Below are 20,435 nucleotides of genomic sequence, written 5' to 3'. Positions count from 1 at the left end.
CCTCCGACCCCCGACGGCGAGATTTGGGAGAGAGCGAGGGAGAAACACGGCGGGATAGTCTGGGTCGCGCCTCTGTCCTCCCACGGGAGCGAAGTGAAGCTGGCAGTTGCCAAATGAAAACAGCCCCGGGAATCCTTGCAGGGAAAGGGTCTCGCCTGCGTCTCCGCGCGCCCAGCAAGGCGCTTGCAGCGGAGGAAGCCTTTCCTTCCTTCCTTCCTTCCTCTTTAAGCGGACAGCCTGGGCTTTGGGTTCCCACACTCAGTTCCCCTAAAAAAAACCCACCACTTGGCAGGGAGCGCAAACCCACTTCTCCCTTCCCGACCCGCTGGGTGCCAGAGTCCCAGCGATTCTCCGGTCGATTTGAGCAAAGCAGCGGGAAAGGGTGTTGGGAGGGGCGTGGGGTGTGTGTGGAAGCCGGGGATGGACCCACGCGCGTGCGCGCACACCTTGGGAGACAAATAATCGAAAAGGGATTCAAGCCGAAGTTTTTTAAATCTCCCCCCACCACCCAAGCACGCGCGCGCGCATACACCCTTCTCCCTCCCTCTTTCTCCCATACTGCCCCCCCACACACACACACATACACGCACACACACACATTAGGAGACCGCCCACCGCAGAACTAAGACCCCATTCGATTTAAAGCGAGACAGCATTCAGAGGCTGACATTCATTCAATAGATAGAGCGATCAGAAGCAGGCTGTGTGACGGGCGTGCTCGCTCTTTCTTTCCCTCGCCTGACTCTTGCCACTCCGAGGTTGCGTTCGTCTCTTTCACTGGAGGGAAAGTAATTTAAGGATGTTAAACCAGAGAATCTTTCCAGGCATGGTTTTATTCCTGATGTTTTTCTGCCACTTCATAGAAGATCAAACCGCACAAGGTAAGATAAATAATTCACACATTTCCTTGCTGGTGTGACTCTGTCTATCTCTGTATGTCCCTCTATCTCTGCCTTTTTAGCTCACCCGGCGCCTTTACCTTCTTCAACCCACCCGAGGCGTTTAAAGCTCCAGTCCTAAACTCAGACAGAGCTTCCCACTTGAAGTCTCGGGGGTTTCCAACTCGCGCTTAGTTGGGATCGCTTTGCATCGGGGGCTTTCTGGGAATGCGGAGACTGGGGAGAAGGAAAACCCACGATTCGCTGGACAGAGAATCCCTCTTCTCGTCAGCCTGATCATCTTCATCACTTTATCCATCATTAGCTCTAAAAGGGCTTTCTAAAAAACTGGCGTCGCTGTTGCCTGGCTTAAACTTCCAGCACCAGCTAAGAACTTTTCCGAGTTTGGTCACCACGGAGGTTCCTCCATCCTGCCTGTGATTTATCCGCGTATTTTCATTTCTAAAAATCACTGAACCCGCTTCCTTCTACGGGTGCAAAATAATCTTCGCATTGGGTCTCACAAATCCGGTCGCGCGGATTCGGGGCGAGGTGGGGAGGTGGAGTGGATAAAAGGGAGAAGAAAAGAGATTTTAAAGTTTGAAGGGTTTTCTTTGTGCCTCCTCGTTTCATGTCACTTCGGGAATGAACTTCGGAGGGCTGGATTTCACAACTGCAAGCATGACTTGCAACCCCAATCAAGACGAGCCTTTCCAGAATAAATCCCTCCCCCCCTCCTCCCCACTTCAGTTTAGTGGAACTTGCTTCCAGGTAAGCGAGTGAAGAAGGTTTGCAACTTGGGGCTTCGTTTAAAGCACGATAAACGAAACCAACATTTTGGAAACTGAAAATAGTCTCCTCCGCCCCAGTTGGCTTGCGTTGTCTAGGAGGGAGGTTAATGACATTAGGTCCACAATTTATTGTTACATCCCATCCATACATTTATCTAACATGTTACATTATTGTAACTTTAAGCAAGTAGTAATGAAAATAACTTCCTAACTGATGGATCCCTTGGTACCGCTGACATTATTGCCGCCACTATCTTAAAATGGGTGGATTTGGCGCGCGAGAGCAGTGTTGGTTCTGCCTGGCATCCTGTGATGTAAAGAAACAAATTCGATTCGATTTGATCTGCATTTGTTGGAGGTCAGGCTGATGATTCACGACGAACTGGTTCCAACGAAATTCTCTAGATTATCTCAAGGAATAGGACAACAGGTCAGTTCAGTGTTTTTGGCTCGGTTCCCACAGTAACAGACAGACTCAAGGTTGTTGGTGTCAGTGTGTGCGTTTAAGTGCGCGTGTGTTGCTGCTTTCTCCATAAAGTCCATGCCAACTTGTCTATTCCACGTCCTTCTATGTTAGCCCATTGGTAGAGCTGCAAATCGCTGCTGGAATGCGTGTGCTCATTTCCCCCCTACCTTTTCTCTTCTCTTCTCTTCTCTTCTCTTCCCTTCTCTTCCTTTCCTCTTTTCTTTTCTCTTTTTTTTTTCTTCTGAAATGGATATTCAAATATTTCGAAGTCCCTTATACTTGCGCTCCTACACCTTGGGGGGTGGAGTTGTAGTGAGATTTCCCCGTAAGTTTATTGTGCAAACTTCTTTTTAAGTGTTAAAAAGATGTTTATCGTTGTAGGTTGTTTAAAAATAGAGGAGCTGGGTTGACGAGGTCAGCTAATGGGTAGGAAGACAGGTTCGTCAATCACACTAACTCTTTCTCGCGCGCACAGACACACACCGAGAGATACACGCACTTTGATGCTCCAGGTCTTATTTCAAGACCCTGCGGTGCGCGATTAAGCCCTCCCCCGCTCTGAAATTGCTTACAGTTGTCTCCCTTCCCCGGGTGGAATAACAAGGCGTCGAACGGGTTTGATCAAGTTGTTGAAACGGTGCTTCCGTTTGATTCAGAGGAGTAGCTTCAGGTTATGAAACGGGACAAATAAAAAGTAAACAGTCTAGTAAAAGTCAATTAAACCCGCACGTGTTGTGTCTGGGTCACTGGTAACTGACACTGAGCTGCCTGCGTCTCCCTCTCCCTCTTTCTCTTCCTGTACTAGCTGGGAATTGCTGGCTCCGGCAAGCCAGGAACGGTCGCTGCCAGGTCCTCTACAAAAACGGCCTCACCAAGGAAGAGTGCTGCAAAACAGGGAGGCTCACCACTGCCTGGACCGAGGAGGATGTCAGCGACCACGTGCTTTTAAAATGGATGATTTTTAGCGGAGGGGCCCCCAACTGCATCCCCTGCAAAGGTGGGTGCTGCTAACAACGGTCTGGTTCAGGGAAGCACTTGTAAGTTAAGAGAGGAAGAGAGGAAGCTGCTTCAGACGGATTCAAGCACCTTGGTTTGTTCAATCTAGTAATGCCTTTACACCGGTAACATTAGATACAGAAGTTCCCTAGCTCTACAATGAGGGGTATCAGTCTCTGTCCCTGAAGATGTCAAACTACTCTTGTTGAATTGCTGTCTCCTCCCACAAGGAAAGGATAAGCAAGATTATTTTCAATGCTAAGGACTGTACATTAAGCATACAAAAGCAAGTGGAACGGATGGAAATTGTGCTTGAGGATTTCTTCTCTTCATTGGAAAACCCAAAAGTGTAGTCAGATTTTTAAAAAAGCATTTATTAGAACGGTGGATTCTGTGTTATATCACATTTAATTATTAGGTTTCTGACTAATCTATCTGTCTACAATGAATGGCACTGGATTTTAGAATTTCCAAGAGCCTGTCTAGTAACACTAGTTGACTAGTTCAGGGGTCTCCAACCTTGGCAACTTTTAAGACTTGTAGACTTTAACTCCCAGAATTCTGGGAATTGAAGTCCACAAGTCTTAAAGTTGCCAAGGTTGGAGACCCCTGGACTAGCTGATCTAAAACAAAAACAAAACCCTAGGATGATCAGAAACAGGATCAGAAGGGATTACTACTTGGATGAGGGGCTACAGAGAATGCCAGAGCTGTAGACAAGACTGGAAGTAAAACAGAACAGAGGCTATCCAAGGAGGCAATGTATTGTTGTCAAGAAACCTATTCAAAATGTTTGGATTGTATTCTATCTGCCCAACTGACCTGGCATCCATTTAGATACCAGTAATCAAACTGGAAGTAGACCTTCCTCTCACCTAAACTCACAAATTCTGCATGCAAAGAATGTATTCAAATACTGAGCCCAAATTAGAACGTAATTTGAGTGGAATGTTTTCTCCTCCTTATCATAACTAAGGCTATTTCAAAGTACATATTGTCCCTCCATGGCTCAACTGATTGAATGGCTCAACTGACTTGACTTGCTCCCTCATTCTGGTCCTTGGTATACTCACCTAGAAAGGTATTTTGTCTTCACTCAAGTTATTCTCCAGGTATCCTATTTCTCAGGCAGGTTTATTTGTGACTTTCTTAATCACAGTGCCTGGGCTTTTTAAGTTTTGTAAAACAAGGTTTCTAACAGGATAGGCTTCCAGCTGCATCAGAGAGCGTGTTGTAAGGAGAGTGCCTCTGCCCTCCAGAGGATGACGTAAAGAAGAACCTTCTACCTGTGTCTAGCATTTAAAACAGATTTCAGACCTAGCTGAAATACAGAATGGTGTGTATATGAGAACATTATGATTGGTGTGTCCTTGGTGCCAAAGAAAGCTAAGACATGATACAATGGAAATGCAATTCCGAAGTCACTTAACTTGGTGTGGCACACGTATCTTGAACAGGATGCTTTGCTAAAAGTAAAAACTATGTATTGCAACCAAAGCTTTTCACCCTGCAACGTTGAGAAATCTCTGCTCCAGTAACCTTCAGCATGAAGGATGTTACAGAACAAACTCTGCTTATGTCAAGGGCACCATATGAGCAGAGATGTTATTGCACTGAATGATGGGGTAGATAGGGGAGGCGGCTGAAACAAAAACAAGACAGCTTTGGTATCCTATCTCCTGATTGGAATACAGCGTGTTTCCTTGATGGAAATTAGTCACCTTGACATATACAGTACTTACCAGCGCAATGAGAGATTAATCTATTCTATCTTTTCAAAGTCTGAATCACTTATTCTGCTAAGCCATAGGTTATTGAACAAACCAAAGTTGAGTTCCCACAATATGATAACCTCTAAACCAGTATTTCTCAGCCCTGACTTTTAAGATCTGTGGACTTTAACTCTCATATTTCCCCATGCTGTCTCAAAGTTGTCAAGAGTAAGAAACACTGGTCTAAACCATAATTTGCACTTTGTAACAGCTGGATTTGTACAACACTCTAAATCAAAGTCAAACAAACCACATTATGCTAATTCAAAGTGACCTGAGCCAAAGTGTATTTAAAGAGGTTTTAAAGTTTAACTGCTACTACAGTTTTTGTAGGTAAAATTGCATATCATTTCTTTGCAAGTTAACAGACTAATTTTCTAGGAAGTTCACTGTCATTATTTTGTGACTTCAGCATCATTGCAGACATTATTAGTGCAGTTTTCCTAGCCTCTTGCAAGTGTCCTGCTCAGAAAATGGAAGGCCTGTGTGTTTGATTTTTTTTTAATAGATAGCTTTCCTGGAAAAAATAGTATTTTGTGAGTCAACAATATGCGTTGCCTATTAAATTATGATGGGAGTTTTAGACAATGTTTTTGGGTTTTATGTCACCTGCCCAACTCTTTTCTCTCCATTCCATTTCCTCTTTAGAAACCTGTGAGAATGTGGACTGTGGACCTGGGAAGAAATGTAAAATGAACAAGAAGAACAAACCTCGTTGTGTCTGTGCTCCAGATTGCTCAAATATCACCTGGAAGGGGCCTGTGTGTGGCTTGGATGGGAAAACCTACAAGAATGAGTGTGCCCTTCTGAAAGCCAAATGTAAAGAACAACCAGATCTTGAAATCCAGTATCAGGGCAAATGCAAAAGTATGTTTACAGTAACTCTCTTTTCTCAATCCTAGAGTCAGGGATAGAAAGCATGTATAGAAAAGCTCATACCACTTATTCTGCAGAAAGATGGTAGCAAACAGGTTGTGAATTGTGTTCACTTTCACAAAATAATAACACAAAGGGCTGTTTTAAACACAGAGGATGGAATGGGCAATTTTACCAGTCTGGTCAAACTTGGTGCCCTTAGAAGTGTGCTTTTCAATTCCCAGAATCTTCAGTAATTCCACACTGGCTGAGGTATTCCTGGGAGCTGAAATCTGCACATCCAGAGAATGCCCTGATTAGAAAAGGCTTTACTGAGTAACCAAAAGCCATTCCTAGTATAGAACGTATTTATAGTTCTGCAGCAGAACAAAACAGAAAATCCTGAGATGGCTAAATTGTATCATAAATGTTCTGCAAGTTTTTTGTTTTGTTTTTTAAATGAGGGAAAATGTTAGATAGTTGCTCCTTGGTAAATTAGCTGCCTTTTTACTTGCAAGTAAATTGTGTCAGATCCAGGGGCTGTCTAAGCCAGCATTCAGTTTCCACAAATGTCTCATAGAGGCACAGTAGCAAACATACAAAAGCAATAATAGCATCCTGGCCACATTTCCAAGTAACTGCCTACAACATTTGCTATAATTCATAGCCGTGAAGATGGTATTTTCTGATAACCTTGGCTGCCCTGTATCTAATACCTCCTTGAAGTCATCCAAGTTGCACTGCATCTTCTGGCAGTGGATTCCATCCTTAGACTATGCAGGAGGGTGGGGGAACCCCACATGCCAAGAATACAAATCTGCAGTTCTTATACCGGTTCTCAAAAAGTACACAACCTATTTCCCCTCCTATTAAAATTGGAAATTAATCTGTGGACTGGGCGATACAAACGGTGGTCTACAAGTCCTTCCCATCTATTTGCAGTCTTGAAAATTTGCTCACGTGCCAGTTTTAGACTTGGAGGAGGCAGAAAAAGCCACTTATTAGCACGAGAACCTCTTCCTTGGAGGTCTTCCTGGTTGCTACCGGATATTGTGGAATAGTTTGGAGCAGTTGAAATGACAGATTCCCATTCTTGTCAGCTAGGGAGTAGGTGACAAGGAAGTGGAAACAGCAAACTGGACAATGGCAAAGCCATTGTGACATTGACAGTGGGCTTCTTCAAGGTTATGCATTTTGACAGATGCCAAGTCCTAATGTTTTTTCTAGGATGATCATAAGAGTTATTAGATTGTAGATCACTGATCCCAAGTCCAGAACCTTACAATTAGTAGGTCATCCTTATTGTAGCCAGAGTATAAACTAACTGGAAATTCAAAAGATTGCTAGTTTAATCAAAGCTTTTCAGTTTTTGCTATTTGCGTCTATACTGATGGCACGGATGCTCTTATTGTTCACATAATGTTTTCCCTACCATTTATTTCAGAGACATGTAGGGATGTTTTATGCCCAGGCAGTTCCACATGCGTGGTTGATCAAAATAATAATGCCAACTGTGTGACATGCAATCGGATTTGCCCTGAGCCAACTCTACCTGAACAGTATCTCTGCGGAAATGATGGAATAACATACGCAAGTGCCTGCCATCTAAGAAAAGCTACTTGCCTGCTTGGAAGATCCATTGGTCTAGCCTATGAAGGAAAATGTGTCAGTAAGTACCATGGAACAAGGGATTACAGCTCTATTTTTAAAATGAGAGGAAATACACAAAGGGAAAAGCTTTTTCAACTGATCCGGAATTCTTATTTCATAGCACAAACCTAGTTCAGTCTTTTCCTGGCTGTTCTTCTCAATAGTTACCTTAGCAGAAATTCCAGGATCCTTGACTTAACACAGCCACTAGAATCTCTCAGGCACATGATGTGGCATGGCTAGATACAAATCTTTTTTGCATTACCAGAATAAAGCAGCAGTTGATTGGCCTCCAACAGAATTAAGGGGCAAATTATCTTTTAACTCCTACTTTAGTGATTCAAATCCATGTCTCTTCTTCCTTGAAGCTGAATTATTATTGGTTATTTATATAGCTGACTTCTTTGCCACAGGAACCCCTGGCTCTTACCTTGCTTCTGAGAATTGTTGCTTGGATTGTTCCACATCTGGAGGGTCTCACAAAAAGAGAGATGGAAGGTTATGAGAGAAATGGCTCTTGTTACATGGGAGCAGTTGAAGGTAGGGTTGGCCAAGTAGCAAATGGGAATCCTTTCACTACACACATAGATAGTCCTTGCTTAATGACCTTAACTAGGACCAGAATTTCCATCACTAAGCAAATCAGTCATTAGGCAAAGCATCACATAATTCTACCACTTAGTGACAATATTTCTAATAGTTCCAGTTGTTAGGCAAGGACCACACACACCCCAATGCTCTGCCATGGGGATTCCACTTCAGTTCCCCCCATCTGTCTATCTCTGCCCCTATCACTACCCTTTTGGCCACTCTGCACTCTGCCACCACCATCTACCCATGCTTTCTCCCAGCAGTCCCAGCTTCACCATCTTCTTCTGATGAAGCATACCCAGCCAAGGCAGCTGCTGGCCTTTTGAAGATCTCTGCAATGCCACAAAAGAGTTCCTTAGTCTCTGGAGAGGGTTTGCGAAGCATCAAGCTGACCTCGCAATGCCTTTGGGTGGCCAAAAGGCAGAGGTGAGGAGAAGATAACCCAGTGTGGGGAATTGCTATTGTTGATGAAGGTGGTCTGTTAAGGACCTAATTTTGATCACCTGAATTTGGGGTAATTGAACAGCCAAAACCTGGAGCATCATCCTACCATTTTTTCAGCACTTTCATAATTTTGAATGTTTGCTGAACAAATAAATGCCTGTTAAAAAAGAACTACCTATACAGAACCTGAACTGCATCTCAGTACTGGCAATGGGATAGCTTCCTCATTGCACCAGAAGGCAACTTAAGGCTATAGAGGAAGCTCCATGGTATAGCCAAATGATCTACATTATCTGACAATTTTATCAGAATGGTGAAGTTGCAATATTGTGACACAAGATCCACCTCTTACATGCATCCATGAGATGTCACAATATATGTATGAAACAGGCAGAGCTTATATTGTGGCATTACAATGCTTGTTTGCTCTCTGTGCTTCCTGTATAGGTAACCACGAGTACAACTTTCTCCTCTTACAACTTCTAGAGCTGATTAACACACTGCTTAAGAATAGTTTTAAAAAGTTAAAAAGTCAAGACAATTTATGTAAAGGTCTTGATGGAGAGTGAAGCTGGAAGAAGCCATGTTACTAGATAGGCGACAGTTTTAGTTCTACTCTGTGCTAGTAATGAGAACAATGCAGAATAACTGAAACTCTTAAGAGAAATTCCCTTCCCCCAAAATAATCTTATTAATTAATGCTGCTAAAAACACAAGAGACATTATTAAAATGATATACTTATATATAACTTCCTGGTATTGAAAATGCAGCAGTGGTAATAAAAGGTAGTTTATCCAAGAGTTATGCATGAGGACTAGGCATGAGTTGTCCCGCCAGATGGTGATGTGCTCAATTTCCAGTTTTCTCAGTATTGACTCTGTTGGTTTGGGCTGCTGAAAGTGATGATTCAGCCACATATGAAGGTCTATCCTGTGCCATAAATTCCATTGGTGTTATTATCTTACCAGATTAGAGAGGGTGATTTACTAAAAGGCCCTTAAAGTGAGTAACAGTCAGAAGCAAGTTTGAAATCAGAAGCTTTCTGATTCTAGCTCAATCTCTTATTTGCACCAGCTCAGGAAAAAACATACTGCTTATATAGGGGTTCTTTGGTTTGGTTTGGTTTGGTGTTGGTGCTCATGTTCTCCTCTGAACTATTACTTCCAGTTTAAAAATGACAAATTAAAACAGAAAGATAGTTTGGTCAGTAAGTTAACAGAGATCTGATTTCAACCCACTTCTATGTGTGGAAAACCACTTACATATTGTTGCCAAGAGAACTCCCTGTTGTTGTTTAAATTACCAAAAATTGCAATCTCTTTATGCCCCTATCTCAGATTATAGACAGTAAATTACAAATACATCATTATTATGTTTATTTACCAAATGTAGATTGATTCAGTAGCACGTCTCTTTAATTAACAGTCTCAAGTAGAATGCAGTCTTCTCAAAACAAAAGAGAAGATGGTAGGTGGTGCTTTAAGCAATATTTAGGATAATATAGATAACTACAATTCTCAGAATACTTTAGCATTAATTATGCTGACTAGAATTGCTGGGAAACATTGTTTAGTAACTTTTAGAAGGCCACAAGATTCTTCGTCCTGAAGTGATAGCAAAATCCATACTTCCAACTTTAAGCAATATGAAATTTGAAGATTCATAATGTTTCCCTCAAATGTGTTTTCCCTAGTTTTGTACATCTCTCAGAATCCGCTGAAGTTGGGCAGCCAATAAATATAAATAATTAAAAATAACAAGAAGCTAATATTAAAGGCCTATACAAGGCTTTGACAGAAATACACAAAAAGTATTACTTAGCCAAAGAGAGCTGAACCCTTCTTTAAATCACAGAGATTGAGATAATATTCTGAAGTTACTGAGGGAAATGCCTCTCAAATTTAATGGAGTGTAAGGAGAAGAACTAAAGTACAATAAGGCTTGCAAGATTGATGTCAGCCCTACTAGATAAATTAGACCAGGAATATTTATATTTTACCGACAAAGAAATAAAGGAAGACTAGTATAGATCTATTTCAAGCTCTCGTTAGCTAGCAGAATCTTGCAAGTCTGATGATGTTTTTCCCCTCTTCCTTACTCTCTCTATATCTTAATAGATCCTGATCCACATATTTTCAGCCACTCTTTAACTCTCATCAGTCACAGTCACTGGTTTCAGTTGCATTTCTGTTGTTTGACTGAGCAATATAACTTCTAGTCCACTGAAATACAGCCAGAACAATATGCCAGGAATGATAAACCAGGAATGACAAACACTCTCTCTCCCTTCTTTTGTTCTCTTAAGGCTGCTGATGGAGCAGCAATAAACTCAAATGATTCAGAAGAAGTTGATTCGGTGAATACATAGGTTCTGGATGTTTACCCAAAAGATTGGAAATGAGTCACTCCCTGTCATGATCTCAATAATGTATCAGGACTGGGTTTGGAAATATTTAGCTATTTTCTGGAAATGAATGAAGTATCCTGATTTTTAAATAATCCAGTGCTAGTTAATTGGGGTGAGGGATTTTTTGCATAATTTTTATTGACACTGGTAGATAGAAATATTCCACCATAACCAGTTATACTCAATCAGATTATTCATTTCATATTTATAAATCTGCATATGTTCTTCCATATTTAATAATGTCCATTTTTAATTTATTATATTTACCAGTACCTAAAATGTTTAAAATTATTTGTATAGATATTTATTTTATTGCTGTTATTTATCCTGAATTTATCTAACTTGTCTTCATTGATGGAATTACACAGTCAAAGCGTACAAGCCAGATAAAACTATTATACCATCTCTGACTGGCTAACTAATTTAGGAATAAGGAAAGAAATAGATGAATTAAAACCATTCCTAATAAATAGTAGGAGGCAAACATGATAAGAAAAAGTAGATATTTTCAAAAATTGCTAGTTCTGACTTTAAATTATTAAAATAGAAGGGAAAAAAAGCTGGCACAGCTCTTGCATAAAACATTCCACTCCACATCTGCCACATCACAGCTACTTCCTTGCTATGGAAAAATGCTATTATATACAAATTTATATTTCAAAAACTCATAGGAATGTAATCCTCAGATCCAGAAGGATAGAATTTGGTCAAAAAACTTTCCACCAAATCCAGTTGACAATTATTGAAGACTAGTCTTTGGCCTTCATTCCACTGGAATGTGTGATAGTTGTGAATACCAAGTCTTTGAAGAAGTTTTCTGACCACATGGCTTAGGATTCAGTTCAACTAGATTCCAATGGAAACATTTTGCTAGGCAAGAAAGCTTAGGAAACACACATTGGATTGATCCAAAACCACTTTTCTCCCCTACAAATAACAAATCGTGCGTGTAATGGACATCTGCAAATACTAAAATCATGATCAAACATAATCTTCAAAACTGTATCAGCATATTGAAGTGGCTTATAAATTGATAAAATAGAAAATAAATAAAGTAATGTTTTCAGTAAAAGATCAAAAACATTGCAATTACATTTGGATTAAGACTTGATTCCTCTAAAACAAGTCTGTAGAATAGTTTACTTCTTCTTTGAATGCTCTGCCGAGCCAGGAAAGACATTTCACAATGTAAGCAGTACCATCAGAAGAGTAAATGCTGTGTAATTTAATATCATAACATTAATATAAGTATTCCCCAGGTGAGCAATCACCTATCACATTAAATATTAAAGTTCAGCGACAACTGTTGCATGAGTTCTAGAGATTATACCCACAGCTTTTAGGGACCCTTTGAAACCCAGAGGGTTCAGATTGAATATTTCTGTGCCGTCTAATTGTAATGTGAGCAAGCATTTGCACATGTGCACAATAACACAAAAATACACACACAACCTATTTCCTGTGCCCCAATGAAGATATTATTGTTCTCCTCACTATTAGAAGCAAGAAGGCAGTAAACCCCAACTGATTTGGGAAGAAACTAAGCAAATATAGCAAACAGGACTCTAGCTATAAGTATTGCTATCTATGTTCTAACATGCTTCTATGCTCCTTTGGTTTCAGGGGAACAGATTTAAATATATGCCTAACTTCCCCATTTAATTAACCTACTTTTAAAATGCTGCACATTGATGAATCATATCCAGTTTTCCAAAACAGTTGTGCTTTTACAACTCCTACTCTTAATTCTAGGTTAGTAGTGATAAACTTAATAGGATGATTTTATAGACTGGTTTTTCAAAAGGCTGATCTATCCATTTATTGCAACTTTTCAATCTTCTTTTGAATTCAAAATCAAACAAAGTATGATGTTTGTAATATTCTTGCATTTATGTGTGTGTTTGTTGTATCAAATGGTATTCTCAGAAACAGGAAAAAATAAAAAAATTAACTGAGAGCCTTGATATGTAAGGTTCAGCTTGTGAGATTTCAATGCAAGGAGATAAGCCCAGAAGTCATTCACCAGATTATTCATATCACAATCTTTCTTAACTTAATACTTCAGTGGGATATAAAAGCCTGATCTCTGTTATCTGACCATCATTATATGACAAATAGAGAAATTTCTCCAGATGTTATAAATGGCTTTTTATATAATGTCAGGTTATATCCACTTCTTTGGATCCAACCCTGGAAGGCCTTGGAAAGGCCGTTTCCAGAAATCCCAATCTCAATGACCTCCAGGATTTTGGAGAGTTCTTGCCTTGACACAACTGAAAGGCACCAGTTTGGAAAAGCAGATCTAGATTGTGTAGCCAGCACACTAGGACATCTGATCTTTGATAAGAAAAAGAGGTCATTTTTCCCAAAAAACAAAACATTTCTTCCTGCTGCCTTTCACTTAAAAATTCTGTGTGTTTTTTTAAATTGTGAGCACTAACATCCAAGACTGAGTGAGCTCTAGCACTATGCAATGTAGGAAATTTGTTGACTAGCAGCTTGGAAATCCAATATTAAATAAGGAATCATGTAGGCTAAATTCTAAATGTCTATTCAAACATAACTGTTACTGTGTTCAGTGACATTGGCTTAGGTGACAATAAATAAATAGGAAAATAAATAGATTGGCTCTCAATATCCTAAGCCCTTTCCTAGGTCAAAGAGCTACACTTAAGTCATGTCATGTATATGCCACTTTTTAAAGTATAACTATGTATGAGTGCTGTCCTATTATAGCTAAAAGTCAGCTCTTCACATAAAGTAGTTTTGAATTAATCAATCTACAAGCTTTCTGTAGCCTGATCTCTCTCTCTGTCTCTCTCTGTCTCTCTGTCTCTCTCTCTCTCTCTCTCTCTCACACACACACACACACACACACACACAAACCAACAAAAGCAAAGAAAGCGTCACCAGAGAGTAGATAAGCTATTTAAACTTTTAGGAACATTCCTGCCATTAAATTAATTATATCTGGTTTCTCTGAGTAGCTTTTTTTTTTTTTACTGTATGTGCACATGTCAGAAAAAAGAAATACACAATGCTCTCAGAATTAGCTTGAACCACAAGATGGGCAGCAAATAAAATTGATAAATAGTTTGCTACCAGTTTATGATTATTGATAATAAAGTGCACCCCCTCCATCCATCCACCTGAAGAACTCTAATGTCAACAAGTCTGAGAAATATATATTGCATTATTACTGCCACAAGGGCAGAAAAATTAAGCAGATTTTTAAAGTTCTCTTCTGTCCTTTCCAACCATTTTAAAAAGAATTCTCTCCAACTGAAATTAAGAGAAAGGAATAATTAATTAATTTCAAGCCAACATAGGTTATATGTCTACTTGGGCTTATGTTTTAGGCTAAAAGGACTTTGCTGTAATGAATGTTCTTTCCTATCTGGCAAAGAAACACAGTTAACAGTCCTTTTGTTCCTATATAAAGCTGGATTTTCCGAGGTTTTACTTTTTAATGTCAAAAAGAATCAGCTTTTGAAGCTAATGGGCAGTACGAGATGATTCTCAACATTTTATTTCCCATCAGAGGTCTCTCCCCAACTTAAGGCTGGGAAATATGTTGAATTGCATGGTTTTGGGATAACCCTCCAAATGTTGTTGGATAATAGTTTTAGTCATACTCAAGTCCCACTAATTCTGCTGGTTGTACATCAAGCATGGCTGGAATTAAATCCAGATAATACTATTTATACCAGCAGGGAATAGGAAGAAGTGTTATATTTCATGCTATACCAAGTATGGAACTAGTCTTGGGTACTATGCATCTTGTCTTGAAGTTTGGGCGTCATTTCTGCAACATTTCAGGTGTTGTCCATAGAGTTTGCAGTCACAGTGATTTTGCTTTTCAGCTGAAGAATTTAACCACCTTCACAAGCTGCCTTTCCTAGTACCACCCTTGACCTTATCCTCTACCCCAACACTTGGTGATAATTCAAATTTTCCACCTTTGCCTTCACTCTATTGGGGGGGTGGATTCACTACCCATCCCAACATTTTTAGAGCATTGTTTTCCTTTTGCTCTTTTAACCCTTATCTCTTCCCATTTTTCCTTTAATGAAAACCCTTTATAGAAGCCAAATCTTGTGAAGACATTCAGTGCAGCACTGGGAAGAAATGCTTGTGGGATTCCAGAGTGGGCAGAGGACGGTGTGCCCTTTGTGATGAGCTATGTCCAGAAAGCAAATCAGACGAAGCTGTCTGTGCCAGTGATAACACCACTTATCCAAGTGAGTGTGCCATGAAGGAAGCAGCCTGTTCCCTGGGTGTGCTATTGGAAGTAAAACACCCAGGATCTTGCAACTGTAAGTGAGATTTTTAACCTTGCAGGAAATTTAATCTTCTGAAGGCAAACAAACAAAATCCTTAGAATAGGTGAGGATGGAAGCCTTTATTAAACAGGAAAGAAAACTATGCAGTAGTGAGATCTTATGTAGAAAGATTTATGTATTATGCAGAAATCTTGCGCTTGATGAGAAGAAAAATCAAATGTTTGAGGGTCCTTTCTCTTTTTAGGGAAGTGTCTAACAACAGAAAGTTGCCTTAAATGCATCTTCCTAGCTGTTTCTTGCCTTCCGTTAATATTGTTTGCTTGAGTGTGCTTTGCTGCCTGCTTTATTAACACTTGGCTATAATCTAATTGTTCCCTCACCTCAACCCTTCCCAAACTAGCTTAACCCTTAACCATGTGGGCTGCTGTCCGCTCACAATGGCCTCTGAATGAAGGACTCAACAGCAGTTTAAAAACCTAGAACACAAGAGCACTTTTTATCTAATTTCAGGAATCTGCCAAATAAACCTGAGCCATTGAGTCTCCAGAACTTGCTGCAGTTATGACTTCATAGATTATGTAACACACACTTTACACTTACATGCAGAAACAAACAAACAAACCAAAACCCACAATCAACTTTATTGAATAACCACAGGTGCCAAAGTGCACCTAACTGCAATCTACGCTTTAAAAAACATGCCACATCCTATTTTGGCTATGCAGGGGGCTTTGAAAACATGCACAGACAGCTTCTGCGCTTTGTCATCCATATTTAAACAAGAGCTCCCCTGTATTCTCCTATCTAGCCATCAATGAAGAGCCTGAGGAAGAGGATGAAGAGGATGACCAGGACTACAGCTTTCCTATATCTTCCATTCTAGAGTGGTAAAATTTCCATCACTTTTGAAACAGCCATTGGGCAAGAATTACAATGTCCATACTGTACATAAGTGTATGCTTATTTATTTGGGGAAGAAAGAAGTATACATATAGTTGAATCTTGTAGACATTTATTTATACTGTGTCATGTTTTATAATTTATACATTAAAGAAGTCTGATTGACTGTACACCTTTTTTTTGAAGAAGAAATGTAATCGTTATGGGATGAGCTGTGTTATTTATTGTGAGGTCTCTTGCTTGTAAAGTAAAGCTTTTTTTCTTGTAAACTATAAATCCATTCCTTAGAGCCTAACCCTCCTCCCCAATTACAATTTTCAGCTCCTTATTTCTGCCAATGTTAACTCTTTTCCATTTTAACAAAACTTTGCATGACAGTTTCAGTTACATTTTCTATTTATTGTGTTTCCTTCTTGCCAATTCTGTATATAAATACATGATCCCTAGGATATTTGTTTACAAGGAATCTTGACTGACCAAAAGGCGCTGTAAACTGAGTTAAGTATATATTTGAGGTGGAAAGAGGGAGAGCTTTAACAGAACCTCTTTCCCTGGCTATGTTCTCTGATTGTATCATGTAGTAATGGGATCTCAAAATCCTGAACATTTATATTGTACTATGAGAATTCAAACCCAAAGATCGGATTATGAAGGGTTTTTTTAGTTGCTATGTGGCTAAATGTAAAGAAAGCATTATTTTCTTTTTTTTTTAAGAAAAAGAAGAAACATGAAAATACATTGTCATGAACATCAATGTTTTATTAGGTCTGTCCTCACAGATAGTCCGTTCCATTTTTTAAACATTCTTTTTGTTTCACATTCAAAATGTTAACAGAATATTATATCAAAGCTTTATCAGTTCAAGTTTCTTGCTTTTCATAATACTTTCTTTTTCTGAGGCAATTTTATATTTTCAAACATGACAAGTTATATATAAATTCATTTAAATATATAGTTTTGTACTTTTCTACCATGTAAATGTGCAATGTATATAAAAGTTATAATGTGTATTTGTAAATAATTATGAGTGAAAAAAAATAAAAAATGGATATCCTTTCCCCCAAACCTGTGTATATTGATTTCAATTATTGGTTGAGTTAAGCTGGTGGCCAAGAATATTCAGATTCAAGATGATCTATGGTGACTAAATTGGAATTATTGTAGGATACCTAAGTAATACACAGAAGGAAACGAAGATTTTGTATGCTGAAAAATTGAGTTTGTAGTTAGTAGTTGTCTGGGAATGTGCTAAAAAAATGTAGGTTCAATCATTTTTAATCTATCCTCACTACTCAATCTTGATGAGAGGAAAATTCTGCCCCATGGCATTTGTAAATATTACATTTAATGTAAAGGTATTTTTTATACTCTAAAGGACTCTAGCCCAACTTATTATGTTTTCACTATCTCATATTGAAACTAATAAGAATGAATATAGTATACAGATTGGTTGTTGACTAAGGACTAGAGAAATCAAGGTTCTAAATCCAAATCACACAGGAATGTTGTGAAGATACAATCAAAGAGGACAGAATTATATATATTTCCCTGTTTCTTAGAGGAAGAAAAATACTGTATATAAATCAAATAAAACAATATTATTTGTGTTGCATTATACCTTTAAAATTTCACTGCAATTTTAAACTTCCTTCAGAGTCATAGAACTTATCTCTGTTTCATATAATCATGAGATTCTATAGAGTGGTATTTTTCCAAAATGATAATTAAGTTTCTCTCTGACAGACACTAGAATCTTGAAATTGTAATTATACATTTAAGCCTTTTTATTGAGCAATTGCTCTTACATATTTCTTACACATAACAATTTTATGAAAACCTAAAATAATAAATTAATTTCATTGTTCTTCATGGCCTACAGCTGAATGTATTCACTAATATTACTGAAAAGTATCTGCTTGAGATGGTATTATTTTTATATTTTATATTTAATCTATGATAGCTCACTCAAATGCACAAGCCATCATTATATCTTCATCATCACCATAATCATTTTAGCCATTGTCTATCCACCGCAGAATGAAGGCCTCTTCTGCTTGTTTCCAAAAATACAGACTTCAACTTTCTTTTGCCAATTGGGCCCGCAATACTTGCTGATGTCAGTACATTTTACAATAATTAAATACATCTAACTATATAAATTACTCCATTCAATTTTCACCTCATATCATATTATCCTAGTGTGGACTAATTATTTTAGATATAATTGTAAATATATTCCTCTAAAAAACATACTGTGGCCATGAATAAGAAACATAGGAAAGATCCTGCTGATTCATAGTAACATGTAATCCAGCATTCTATCTCCCAGCTACAACCAACTGAATATCTCTGGAAAGCAAATAAAGAAAAATAAAAGTTATTAATTTTTTTCCACTATTGTTCTCCAGGAGCTGATATTCATAGGCAAACGGTCTCTGAAATCTGAAGTCTGCATATACTGTAGTCAGTTCCATTTGGCTTTTTCAAAGCAATTTAGCTTATGATAATCATGACATTCATTACAGAATTCCTCAAATTTTGCAGGTTCTTTCTATCAGATTAATTCAGAGATGAGTTACTCATGGTTTGCCCATCATTTTGCAGTTCCAAGTGTTCCTTAAGACTTTCTGATACCATTTTTATTGGATTACCATTCTGCCACTACTCCTTTACTATCAGGGAGCTTGAAAGCAGATGATATTTTTGAGTACATTTTCTTTTTTTAGAAATAGTGAAGGGTGCTATTGGTGGTATTTTTTTGAAGATCAGTCCGCACCCATCATTGGCTACTGACACTTCTGAAATAGCCTTATGGGAAGAACTCCCTTGTGATGTCCTCCTGGGAGAATTTTAAAACTGGACGTTTTTAAAAAGAGATTGGACAATGATTTGTCTGAAAAGGTATAAGGTTTCCAGCTGGAGCAGGTGGTTGGACTAGAAGAATTTCAAGATCCCTTCCAACAATTCTGTTATTCCTTTGGTATTTAGCTGAAGACAGGATGGGTCCAAAGAAACTGAAGATATACACATGCATCTCTTAGTCACCTGATAACTAAAAACAATGCAAGAACTTCACACTGTAGGAAACTCTTTCAAGGTACATGAGGATGGGTAGGAAAAAAAATGCAGGGTAATGATCTAAGTTGAATGAATACTAGTGTGGATTCGATAAGCTATATACACTTCCTCTCGGTGAATGATTTCTCCCCCTTACTCACTCAGTCATTCTCTCTTTCTCTTTCTCTTAGCCTTGCCTAGATCACTGGATTGTGGTGTGATTAAAAGGAAAAGAATCCATTCTGCATTCTGCTCTGGCTTCCTCAGATGAAGAAGGAAAATAAATGGCTCCAGAGATCTTTTCCCGTACCAAGAGATGCTATGTTGCAGGCTTCTCCAAGCTTATGCCCATTAATATGATGAATTACAGCTCCCCAAATCCCAAATGTATTTGACTACATATGACCATGTTGAGTGGCCATTTGGGGAGTTGTAATCCAACACATCTGGAGAATATCAAGCAGGGAAAACTGATTCCTTTCCCAGAAAGGATGTGAGGAAAAGATGAGGCTGCAACATTTGTTAAGGTTCTTTGCAGACAAAATAATTTGTATTTACTCTGGTTAGATGCCACTTGGACCAAGTCTAACTCCAACCAGGGCACTATCTTATAATGTGTATCTGGATTTCATTTAACCTAGTGAAGAAATAGACAGGGTTCTCTTCAGGGTATGAACCCAGTCACTCATGCCTCATGTGGGTCCTCTAGACAGCAAGCATATATGTGGCTGGTCTCAGGAGATGATCAATGCTTCTTTGAGAAAAAGAAATGTGAACTGCCTTAAAAGAACGCAAAGTCATGTCTTCTCCTGTCACTGCCACAAGGGCACAGTCTCTCAGTCCAGCTCCTTTATATAACTTCTGCCTCGTCTCCAATCTTCAACGTTAGGGAAATATTTTGGAGGCTATTGAAGGACATCAGAGGATCTTAGATAAAGTGAATTATCTAGATCCTGTCCATTCAAGATGCAGGTCTGGGACCAAAGCTACACTGGTTGCTCTAGTGGGTTAATTTTGTTAAGACCTGAAAGGAAGGACTATATCACTTTTGGTCTTGTTCATTGCTATTGACCATAATATTTCTCTGGACTCCCTGTAAGGTTTGGGGAATGAAAGACTTTTTTTACAATGGGTCTGCTCCTTCCTGACTGCAGTTCCAGGCATTGTCATGGACGAGAGAAATTGATCCTGTGATGGTGTTGTAATATTTAACATGATACTTCTGAGAGAGGTCAAATACATCTCTATTATATCACCTTTCCAAGATCAATTTGAGATGTAATGGAGATAGTTTCGTGCAAGCTGTGATGTTCCAAATAAAATGATTTAACCAGGTCAAATCCC

At 38.9% G+C, this 20,435-nt stretch overlaps 1 protein-coding gene across 7 annotated transcripts; it reads left to right on the top strand.

Moving 5' to 3' along the window:
• The first annotated feature begins 436 nt into the window (after positions 1–436).
• FST (follistatin) lies at positions 437–20,435 on the top strand. 7 transcript variants are annotated; one of them, XM_026716484.2, is made up of 6 exons: positions 437–881; positions 2,941–3,132; positions 5,552–5,770; positions 7,203–7,427; positions 14,937–15,167; positions 15,943–17,099. In XM_026716484.2, exons 1-6 carry the CDS (start codon positions 800–802, stop codon positions 16,023–16,025), a joined length of 1,032 nt encoding a protein of 343 aa, XP_026572269.1. In that variant the 5' UTR covers positions 437–799; the 3' UTR covers positions 16,026–17,099. The 7 variants fall into 7 exon arrangements, with proteins under 7 accessions (XP_026572269.1, XP_087783431.1, XP_087783432.1 ...); XM_087927305.1 differs by lacking the exon at positions 15,943–17,099 and adding an exon at positions 19,283–20,435 and having other exon boundaries at positions 591–881; XM_087927306.1 differs by having other exon boundaries at positions 591–881; positions 15,645–17,099.

This window comes from Pseudonaja textilis, chromosome 2 (genome assembly GCF_049901715.1).
Source record: "Pseudonaja textilis isolate UNSWEBS1 chromosome 2, rPseTex1.2, whole genome shotgun sequence".
Lineage (NCBI taxonomy): Eukaryota > Metazoa > Chordata > Lepidosauria > Squamata > Elapidae > Pseudonaja > Pseudonaja textilis.
The sequence above is the reverse complement of the archived record's forward strand: the minus strand, read 5'-3'. Positions and strand labels throughout refer to the sequence as shown.

What these genes read in the sequence shown, in the direction of transcription:
- FST (XM_026716484.2), top strand. Translation starts at nt 800, where the DNA reads ATGTTAAACCAGAGAATCTTTCCAGGCATGGTTTTATTCCTGATGTTT. An exon ending in GTATCAGGGCAAATGCAAAA is followed by an intron (nt 5,771 to 7,202) that starts GTATGTTTACAG and finishes CATTTATTTCAG; the next exon opens with AGACATGTAGGGATGTTTTA. An exon ending in ACACCCAGGATCTTGCAACT is followed by an intron (nt 15,168 to 15,942) that starts GTAAGTGAGATT and finishes TCTCCTATCTAG; the next exon opens with CCATCAATGAAGAGCCTGAG.